Source organism: Leptonychotes weddellii, unplaced genomic scaffold (genome assembly GCF_054177405.1).
Source record: "Leptonychotes weddellii isolate Sample4059 unplaced genomic scaffold, ASM5417740v2 HiC_scaffold_4535, whole genome shotgun sequence".
Taxonomy (NCBI): Eukaryota; Metazoa; Chordata; class Mammalia; order Carnivora; family Phocidae; genus Leptonychotes; species Leptonychotes weddellii.
In genome coordinates this window covers 1-11,664 of record NW_028012256.1, presented here as the reverse complement: position 1 = coordinate 11,664, position 11,664 = coordinate 1, and the positions used below count along the sequence as shown (strand labels likewise).

The 11,664-nt window shown below is 42.4% G+C and overlaps 1 protein-coding gene across 1 annotated transcript; it reads right to left on the bottom strand.

Annotated features, from left to right (window-relative positions):
- Window positions 1-3,448: 3,448 nt before the first annotated feature.
- On the bottom strand, window positions 3,449-11,192 carry LOC145719456 (BRD4-interacting chromatin-remodeling complex-associated protein-like; the record flags this gene model as incomplete). The annotated part of the gene is made up of 1 exon (XM_081810952.1): window positions 3,449-11,192. A coding segment is annotated over one exon (1,806 nt), but the record flags the coding sequence as incomplete, so codon positions are not given.
- Window positions 11,193-11,664: the final 472 nt, after the last annotated feature.

Genomic DNA, 11,664 nt, shown 5'->3' with positions numbered 1-11,664 from the left:
AGGAAGGAAGGCAGGAAGGCAGGCAGGCAGGCAGGAAGGCAGGCAGGCAGGAAGGAAGGAAGGCAGGAAGGCAGGCAGGCAGGCAGGCAGGCAGGCAGGCAGGAAGGAAGGCAGGCAACAGCACTGTCAGTGATTATGCACCCAGTGCGCAGTATGAACAAAAAGTGCAGAGAAGGTATCTGGGGTGACTGGAAAAGGCTTCTTTCTTTTAGAGGCTTTGGGGGGGCTCTGAAGGACAGGAAGCATTTCTACCTGCTAGGAAAGGAAGTTTAATGAATACCCGTGTCAGTAAAGATGTGGGGCTCACAATGAGGGAGGCGGGGGGGAAGGGTCAGCCTGGCTAAAATGGAGGGTTTCCAACCAGAGAAGCTTAACTGCCAGCCAGGGGTTTGTACTTTCTCTTGTGGCGATGGGGAGTCTCAGATGATTTGGTTCAGGTCACCAAGCAAATGTTTTAGGAAGATTAACGTGGTGGAAATCTGCCTTTAGAAAGAGGCCGAAGGCAAATCAATCACCCAGATAATTGCTACATTTGTCGATGTGTTAGGGTCAGAATGGGCCTTGGAAATCATCTAGCCCAGTGCTTCTCTATCCTGGTTGCTCTTTTGAATCACTTGGGGAGCTTCTGAAAAATGCTGATGCTTAGAGCTCTGTCTCCAGACCATTTAAATCAGAATTTATGAAGGAGAGGCCCATGCATCCATATTTTTAAAAAGCTCCCCAGGTGGTTCAATTGCATAGCTAGAGTTCCTCATTTTAGAGAAGAGCAAATTAGGCCTCAGAGAGTTTAAGATATAAACTTAGATCACCAAACCAGTCCCTGGCAGAGCGGGACCTACAAGCGAGCTCTGATTCCTAACCCAACTCTTGTTTTTCCCATTACATTGCAGTCCCTCTTAAAGTCTAGCTCGGGGTAAGGATGCAGAAAAGGAGAGAAACGGGGATGCTGCACTAGCAGCTCCAGCTGGCAGGTAAAATCTGCCTTTCTGAGCAGTTTGGCCATGCTCTGAACCTCCATCTCCTTGACTGTGAAATGGAAACGGTCACTCCTTGTAGCCCCAAGGTAAGGCTTAGCAATAATATGGAGAGCCTCTGGCCACTGTACCAGTTGTTAATAATATGATCATTACTTTTTTTTTTTTTTAAGATTTTATTTATTTGCGAGAGAGAGAATGAGAGACAGAGAGCATGAGAGGGAGGAGGGTCAGAGGGAGAAGCAGACTCCCTGCTGAGCAGGGAGCCTGATGTGGGACTCGATCCTGGGACTCTAGGATCATGACCTGAGCCGAAGGCAGTCGCTTAACCAACTAAGCCACCCAGGCGCCCGATCATTACTTTTATTATTATTGGAAAGAACAGGTGTGAGGCATTCAAAGACGAATCTGTAGGATTTAGTAACTTATTAAAAGTATAGAAGGTGAGGAACAAACACAACCTAGAATTTTGAAGTCTGGGTGTCTGAAAATCCAGTGGCTCCGTTCTAAGGTTGTCAGGCTGAGCTAGATGAGGGGCAGGGAGGGGCGGGAAAGCAGGGTGGGTCCTGCTCTCAAGGGATTTTCAATCTACTAAATCTTCTAGTGATCTAAGGAGATTGGAATTAAAATAATTTACTTTTGCTTAATAGGCTAAACTCTTGTAAATTGCCTGCTTTAATCGCTGACTTTTGAATATTAATCTATTTACAAGAAAGTTTAAATCCTATAAATTATCTCTGCATTAAGGGATTTAAGCTCACAGGGCTCTCTGGAGGAATGGCTGATTCTAGGTCCAAGGCAAGGTAATCAGAAGACATGCGCACAGTATCTTGGGCCACAAAGAGCTCAAAGTAGATGGGGCCGCATCAAAAGGACAGGAGCCAGCTTCAGCAGGCCTCCACTGACCACATTTGGGACATTTTAGGCATTAAAAAGAATAATGAAAGCAACAGACTGCAACATTAACTACAAAATGAATACATGATCTTTTAGAGATCTAAAATATCTAAATATCACAGATGAATTTATATGTCAGGCTTAGCCTCAAAATGATATTGGGCAGAGGGAGAGGGAGAGTTAGCTGGGGATGGATGGAGCAAGCACAGCCACGAGTCTGTAAGCACTGAAGCTGACAGCCCCAAAGAGAGAGAGGGAGGGAGAGAGAGAGAGGGTGGAGAAAAAGCTCTTCTTTATGGAACAGTCCAGCCAAATACTCTAGATAGGATAATACAGTTAGAAAATCACCGTTTTGCAACCACCAATGTAATATTCAGGTGAGGCTCACTGATGGAGTCGCAAATCACGAGGTGGGGGGGGAGGGGAGGATAGTCACATGGTCCCAAAGCACTATCCTAGCGGTCATTTCTGCTTTACAAAGGGAAAAAGGTACAGGACCTGGAGGAGAAACCTGGCAGAAGTCACCTTAACCAAGTGATCACACCCAGAATCACCAATAACAGGCCCAGCCAACACTTTGTGTCTTGCCACAACTGTTTAGCTTGCCTCTGCTCATGAGGACACAATCAGACAACTCCATACTGAGGCTACTCTACAAGACAAATGATCTGGGTTGCTCTAGCCTAGAGACGTGACAACAGATGAATCAGTGCCCTTTGACTGGATTCCGGAGTGAAACTGTTGGAAAGGCCATTATTAGGTCAACTGGAAGAAATCTGATACAATTTTACTGTATTAATGTTAACTTTTCTGGGTGTGATAGTGATATTGTGGCTGTGTTAAAGAAGGTCCTTGGTTCTTATGAGATAGCTGGTGAAGTATTTAGGACTAAGGGGTCATGACATTAGTAACTTACTTTCGAGATGGTTCAGAGAAAAAAGAGTGTGTGTGTGCGTGTGTGTGTGTGTGTGTAGAGAGAGAGGGAGAGAAAGAGGCACACAGTTAAAGCAAATGTTGCAAAACAACAATGGGTAAATCTAGGTGAATGCGTTCACTGTACTCTTCCAATTTTTCTGTGGGTTTGGGAAGTTTTCACAATACAAAAGGTGGGGTGGGGACTTTTACATTCATTCTATAAGAAGCTGGTTACATTGGTTGCCTGCAGAGAACTGGGTGGCTGGGGGACAGAAGGAGGGAAATTTTCACTATTATATATACCTTTCTGTACCTTTTGAATTTTGAACCAAATAAATATATTTCCTATACCAAAACCAAAATCTGTATTTAGAAACTTATTCCTCCCTAGAATTAACCCTTTATAGGATCAAAACTTGCTGAGTTAAATTTTCCCGAATAGGTAAACATGGAAAGTCCCTGTAATGGTGTTTTTGTTTATTACGACATTCTATAAAGTAATTTGTAATGGTGTTTTTGTTTATTATGACATTCTATAAAGTAATTTGTACAGAAATTCTACACAGAAATTATAAAGTAAAATAGAGTCACTGTAAGTGTTTCTGGGTGTCCTGGGGCTTTAAATGTTAGATAACACCTCAACATTACTTTTCTAACTCATGCTGCCTCCAAGGCTGTATCCTCCTTATTCTAATACACCTGATACCTTAATTGTTCCAGAAAACCTACAGCAGTAACACACTTGACATAATACAACTGACCCAGTTCCCATACCTTTTGGCATTAAAAGTCACAAAAAAGTTACTTTGGAGCTGCCAGTGGAGGCTTCTTGTTACCTTTGGATATTGAAACTTTTGGGAGTCAGAGAGATTTTTCTCCTTAATCAAGCCATTACTTATACACAGAAAATAAAAAAAGAGAAAGAAATCATGCTGTGGCTGATTATATATAATTAATTATAACAACAAACATAAAGCAGATCAATACATATTGATATAAAATGATCCTCAATTTATGTAATTAAACATCCATGGTGTTTTGCAGAGGTAAGTAGGTCTATGTGATATTTGTTACCGTATATGCAGAGGACATCTCTGGAAGAATATAAAGAACCTAGAAATGGTGGCAGCCTCTGGGAGGGAAACGTGGGGACTGGCGGAAGACTTACTTTTCACCGCAAACTATTTTGGAACTGTTTTAAGTTTTTACCAATTGCATGTTCTACTTATTTTTAAAAAATATATAAATATGTTTTGATAAACGCTGTCCAGGTATCATGTCTTCTATGTGGGGCAAGTTTTTATTTTTTATTTTTATTTATTTATTTTTTAAAGATTTTATTTATTTATTTTGACAGAGAGAGAGAGGGAACACAAGCAGGGGAAGTGGGAGAGGGAGAAGCAGGCTTCCCACTGAGCAGAGAGCCCGATGTGGGCTCCATCCCAGGACCCTGGGGTCATGACCCGAGCTGAAGGCAGACGCCCAACGACTGAGCCACCCAGGCGCCCCTTGGGGCAAGTTTTTAAAACTAGAAGAAAATGAGAATAATCTGTAATTCTACTATCCAGAGAACTGCTATTAATATTATATTGCATTTCTTTCTAATGAAATTTCTGGGTGTTTTGTAAGCAAATAGGTTTTCTGTTTTCTAATTCAACATATTGTCTCTCCCCAATTATTTTTCTAAAAGTGAAAACAAATTGTTTATTAACTATACATTTTTTTAAAAAAGTAGGCTCCACACCCAGCGTGGAGCCCAATGTGGGGCTTGAACTCTAGACCACCAAGATCAAGACCTGAGCTGAGACCAAGAGTCAGTCACTCAACTGACTGAGCTACCCAGGCACCCCTACATTTATTTTTTTAAGTATGCTCTATGCTTGAACCCATGACCCTGAGATCAAGAGTCCTATGCTCTACTGACTGAGCCAGTCAGGTGCCCATCTTTATTATACATTTAAAAGCACATTTTAAATATTTCAAATTTAAATGTACACTTAAAATTATTTTGTAAGTCTTTCCCCAAATCTTTGGGTTTTTTTAAATTTTTTTTTTTTAGATTTATTTATTTATTTTAGAGAGACAGCACAAGTGGGAGGAGCAGGGAGAGGGAGTGAGGATCTCAAGCAGACTCCATGCTGAGTACACAGCCCAATGCAGGGCTCAATCTCATGACCCTAAGATCACTACCTGAGCCAAAACCAAGAGCTGGAGGCTCAACTGACCAAGTAATTTTTTTAAAACATTTTATTTTATTTATTTACTTACTTTTATATAAAAAGATTTTGTTTTATTTATTTTTATAAGTAGGCTCCATGCCCAGTGTGGAGCCCAACAGGAGGCTTGAACTCACGACCCTGAGATTAAGACCTGAGCTGAGACTGAGTTGGATGCTTAACCAACTGTGCCACCCAGGTGCCCCAAGATTTTATTTTTTTTAAAGTAATTTCTATGCCCAACATGGGGCTCGAACCTACAACCCCAAGATCAAGGGTCACACACTCCACTAAGATAGCCAGGCACCCTCTGAAAACATTTTAAGTAGCTGCATAGCATTCATCACAGCCCATGATTCTATTATTAGACACTTGGGCTTTTATTTTTTAATTTTTATTATGTTTTTAAAATTTTTTTTTAAAGATTTTATTTATTTATTTGTCAGAGAGAGAGAGAGAGAGCACAGAGGGAGCAGCAGGCAGAGGGAGAGGCAGGCTCCCCGCTGAGCAGGGAGCCCGATGCGGGGCTCGATCCCAGGACCCCGGGATCATGACCTGAGCTGAAGGCAGACACTTAAGTGACTGAGCCACCCAGGTGTCCCTAGATATTTGGGTTTTTAAAAAACTTTTTAGCAACTGAAGTGTAGAAGAGTATCTACAGCACCCTATACTTTGAACAAGAAAGGAAGGGAAATAAGAAAATATACATGTATCTGCTCATTTGTATGAAAATAAACATAGGATAAGTCAACTAGAGATGAATGAGATTGGTGATGACAGACACGGCTGAGAACTGGCTGGGAAGGATGGAAGGGTGGGAGAAGGGTGGAGTGAGGTGCTCCAGGTACGCTTTCTGCAGAGCCCTGACTTCTGGAACCATGCTAATGGGTCACACTTTCAAAAGAAATTAAATAGGTAAAATCAACAAGGGTAGTGGGGAAAGACTCCTAAAATGAAATATGAACAGAAACAAATAAGCAGAACTATATTTCAGATGAATAGCATAACTACACCAAGGGAGGAGGGAAAGTACTAAGCCAAGTAACTCAAATGCAGTATTTTGAAATCTTTATTTACTTAGGGATGCCTGTGTGGCTCAGCAGGTTAAGTGCCTGCTTCGGCTCAGATCATGGTCCCAGGGTCCTGGGATCGAGTCCTTCATTGGTCTCCTTACTCAGCGGGGAGCCTGCTTCTCCCTCTGTCTGCCATTCCCCCTGCTTGTGCTGTCTCTCTCTCTTTCTGACCAATAAATAAAATCTTAAAAAAAAAAAAAGATTTATTTATTTTAGAGAGAGAGAGCATGCATGTGCTGGGGGGAGAGGCAGAGGGAGAGGGAGAGAGACTCTTTAGCAGACTCCCTGCTGAACACAGAGCCTAATGTGGGGCTCAATCTCATGACCCTGAGATTATGACCTGAACTGAAACCAGGAGTCGGATGTTTAACCGACTGAGCCACCCAGGTGCCCCATGAACACAATATTGTGACTCTATACCTCTAGGCTAAAGATAGAACTGTAAACTGATGCTGATGTCTCATTAGTAGGTTTGTTTTTTACGGTGGTATGGATTAGCTATTCTGAAACTATTTTCTCTGTATTCTAGGATTGAGCAATTTAGTAAATATATTGTGGAGCTGCCTTTCTCACTGTTAGAAAAGAGGAAACATGGAAGATGTTTGGAAATGGAAAAGAAGGAGACCTGAATAATGAACCCAGTGGTCCTGGATTAGAATCCAAAGTATCAATATGAACTCACTGTTTTTATTGATTGATTGACATAGGAGGGGGGAGGGGCAGGGGGAGAGGGAGAGAGAATCTTAAGCAAGTTCCATGCCCAGCGCAGATCCCGACACAGGGCTCCATCTCATGACCCTGAGATCATGACCTGAGCCAAAATCAAGAGTGGGATACTTAACCTACTGAGCCACCCAGGTGCCCCTGAACTCATTGTTTTTAATACATTGATTCATCTATAAATTGATCTGTAGATTGATCTATAAATAGCTACAGATGTTGGGTGTGTATAAAGAAATCCAAGTCAGTCGCAATGAACATGTAGTGCTCAGATCTTGGTTTCTAAATACTGTTCTCTGCTAGAAGGAATAAGGCTCCTTAAAGAAATGGTTGATTCCAGGGCAGAGGAGGGAAAGTAAAAAATGAACACGGAGCATCTTGTTTTGCCAGAAATTAAAGAAAGTGCTCAAGGCATGATGGAAACATGTCAGAAGGACCAGTAGCCAATTTGGAGGGGTGCCAAATGGCCATCAAAGTAACGAGCATCAGATAAGTGACTACAACAATTTTTAACTCATTGAATAAAATAAGAATTTATGAGGGGCGCCTGGATGACTCAGTCGGTTAAGTGTCTGCCTTTGGCTCAGGTCATGATCTCAGAGTCCTGGGATCGAGCCCCATGTCGGGCTCCCTGCTCAGTGGGGAGTCTGCTTCTCCTTCTCCCTCTGCCCCTTCACCCTGCTTGTGTTCTCTCTCTCTCAGATAAATAAATAAATAAAATCTTAAAAGAAATATTGAGTCCATACTCATATAAACAAAGACATAAGTAAAAGGGGAACAGGAAAAGCTTTCTTAGAGTATAATGCCAATAATTAATGTAGAATAAATGATGGAATTAGACAATCTCTATTTGGTGGCCATCATAGTAATAGCTGATTCTGTAAGAACGGATTTAGTCAGGAATTATCAGTGGAAGCTTAAGTGGTAGTGTGTGCAAGTTTGATGAGCAACTGGATAACTACACAGTGTCAAAGTATCCCCTTAAAAGAAACTTATTAAGAAGCATCAGATACTATCTTAAGCAAGTGTTCAAAGTTTACACCACCAGTAATGGGACAAGTCCATATTGTGAGGACATACCACTTCTGTGGCAATGCTACCAAAAATGTATGACCTGAATCTAATCATGAGGAAACAGCAGAGAAACCTGAATTGAGGGACATTCTACAAAATAATTGGTTTGTACTCTTCAAAAATTTCAAGGTCATAAAAGACAAAGAAAGATGGATAACCTGTTCCAGATTTAAAGACATGGCAACAAAATTAGACAGTGATCCTGGATCATAAACACAAAACAATATAATTTTTTTCCCCTTTTGCTGTAAGGGACGTTCTTGGGAAAATCGACTAAATCTGGCTAAGGTCTGTAGATTAGGTGATAATACTGTAATCATGCTAATTTCTTGATTTTGATAATTGTATAACCTATGGTTATATGGGAGAATGTCTCCATTTTTAGAAAATACACACTGAAGTCCAAAGTATTTAGGGGTAAAGATGCACCATGTCCACAATTTACTCTCAAAATTGTGTGTGTGTTTGTGTGTATATATGTGTGTGTGTGAGAGAGAGAGAGAGAGAGAGAGAAAGTGAGTGCAAGGGGAGAGGAAGAGAAGGATAAAACGAATGGTAGTAAAATGTTAACATTTGGGGAATCTTGGTGAAAGGTATATGAAATTCCTTATACTATCCTTGCAACTTTAACTTTTCTAGAAGTCTGGCATTATTTCATAACACACATATACACCTTTGACACTGAAAGTAATACACTGAATATCCTTGATCATAAATAATCTTTGTTTCCTTAGGCAATATCGATGTACCTGGCACAGAGAGGTTTTTGAATACTTGTAAATGTGGAGGAGCAAGGCAGTGGAAAAGGAGGACAAAGAAGGGTCAATCACAGGGGTGAAGGCGGGGTTGTGGAGCAGCAACTATGGGCCGTGCTCAGGATGAGCAGGAACCAGAAGCTAGAGTTCAAAGATCAGCAGATGGGGGCAGCGGGGTGGGAACCAAAGCCGATGACATTTGAGATGCTTTTCTGAAACATAGTCCTGTGGGTTTACCAACTGACCGAGGTAATTTGGGATCCTTCCCTTGGTATGCATCCCTCTGGTGCAGGCCAGTTACCCACTGATGAGTCACACTGAGTCCCTGAGCCTTTCCCGTTGGCACTCAAGAAGCAGCCCCAACTTCTTCACCCAGTCCATAGTTATGAGCTAGTGGATTACTTCATGATGTAAGTAAATAATCTGCACTAAGCTTTCATTTTAAATGCCCATAATACATTTCATCAAGTATATGTATCAGTGGGCTCTCATTGAGTATTTGCCATTTGCTGTTAGAAGTCAACTACACTAAGTGCTTTATGTGGATTATCTCATTTAATCCTCCCAATACTCCCATGGAATGGTACTAGTATAGTCCGTTCAATTGATGAGGAAAATTAAGTCTAGAGAGGTAAGTTAAGGTAAGACTTGCTCTATGTCATAAAGCTTTGAGTCAAATCCATGAGTTTGACTCTAGAGTCCCCACTCCAAACCCCAAAGCTAGGATGGATAAAACATTTTAATTAGGAAGAAAAAGGGGAATCAATCATAAATTGAAAACTGGAAGTTAATAAACTGGGAGCTTAGGATGAAAATGATATTCTGTGAAATACACATTCCATTTTTCCATTCTGTAATCTTCCAAACATTCACGTGATAAAGCAAACGTACCTGACAGAAGAGCTGCTGGGTTCCTGCTCCAGGTGTGTTACTAAAGGTGCTGGTAGATTTGGAAGAAGAAACTGGAAGACGATGAGACACGCTGACGGGTACTGGAGTCCTGTTTTGCTGGGTCAGCTGGTCTCCCGTAAAGTTTGATCCTGTTGCTCCCGACTGAACTGCAGACCCAAGACTAGGATGGGCAGTGCTGGAGGAGCTGACAACAGGGAACCGACTAGGTCCTGACATGCTGGTCACCGAGGGCATGGGGGCGAAGCCAGGTCTTCCTTGGGAGACGCTGCTCTGCCCAGGTGACAGGTGTAATACGGTTGGCGATGCCTGCTGCAAGGGCATCTGTCCACTGACGATCTGAGGAGAGGCATGATTGACTATCACTGGGCTTCCAGAGGCGGCAAACGTCTGCCCAGACACTAACTGGACAGCAGCATTCTGGTTGTTCAGCATCTGCCCAGAATACGGTTGGTTGGTCCTGAGCATGTTGGAAGAGTTTCTGTTCAACATGACATGCTCTGAGGCCACTTGGCCGGAGATGAGCTGAGAAGGTTGAGTCTGAAGCAGTTGCCCATTTATGGTCTGGACGTGGTGTACCGAGTTGGAACTGACGGAAAGGCTTGTGGGTATGAGGAACTGACTTTGGGGTGTGTGAGGCTGGCCCATGGGAGAATGAATAACGATACTACCCCCAGCACTGCTCACAGCCTGTGAGGTGACCGGTTTTCTTGTGTTCTGTTGGTTTACAATGTTCACAGACATGTGCGGACCAACTACGGAGCCCGGGGGTGAGCTGGCAGAGGCAAAAGAGATCCCTTGTTGAACATGGTGCTGTTGTATTCCCAAATTGTTCACATTGTATGTATTCTGCTGGCCCATCTGGATAGGCTTTGGCTGGATATTAATTGGAACTTTATTTGAATTTGGTGCAAGACCCCTCTGTATGATGATGTTATGCACGGGTAAAGATGTCTGAAAGTTTGTGCTGTTAAATGGAACGGTGACAGGCTGTGCTACTGGACTGGAACTGGAGTTCCCAAACAATGAGTTGCCGTTAGGAGTCTGTCTATGGACCAGGAGCCCTCCACTCACATTTGATGGGGCTTGCTGCCCGCTGCCCTTCAATATGATTTGAGATCCATCTAGGTTATTAATAGTCATCATGGAAGGTTGATTACCAAATGACCCAATTAGCTGTATTTGACCAGAGCCGCTAATCTGATTGCTGTTAGACAGATGCTGGCTGGGCACACTGATCCCCACGTGCTGCATAAAGCCATGTTGCACACCCACCGTATTGCTTGCAAATGATGCTCCGACAGGCACGTGAGTCACCCCTATAGGCTGCAGCGTCTGACCTGAGTAATTCGAAACATTAGAAGCCTGAGTAAAGGATGCTGATGAAGACGGATGAAGCTGAGCTTGTGCAAACTGTTGGCTTGAGCCTACACTGGCGTCCAAATATGCCTCTTCGGCCAGTGTCTGTTCAGTGATATTGGCCTCCTGCAAGGATTTCTGAAGAATGTCGAAAGGTTGGTCCTCACTGAGATCAGGAAGAGGAGAAGACTCAAGTTCATCTTCCAGAAACTGAAGGCTACTTGAGAGTGGCAGTCCATCACTGGGCCCTTCTCCAAGCTGGTTGCTTACAGCTTTGAGGGATGACTTAGGATCAGCATTCTAAAAGAATAAGCAGCGTGTTACCTGGCATATCGAACCTTTGAAAGAGATTCTTAAAAATAATAATAATAATAATAATAATAATAATAATAATAATAATAATAATAATAAAAAGCACCTCACTTTTGAATAGAATAAAGCCTAACAGTCTGCTTTTCAGGTACATCTCTCCAAAGTGCTCAGCTTATTCTGATATTCTATTTGCTTAGTAATATCTAACACTGTTTCTGTTAAGTGTACCTATTCATTGCTCTGGTAAATTATTTTATTTTATTTTTTTTTAAGATTTTATTTATTTATTTGAGACAGAGAGAATGAGAGAGACAGAGAGCACATGAGAGGGGGAAGGGTCAGAGGGAGAAGCAGGCTCCCTGCCGAGCAGGGAGCCCGATGCGGGACTCGATCCCGGGACTCCAGGATCATGACCTGAGCCGAAGGCAGTCGCTTAACCAACTGAGCCACCCAGGCGCCC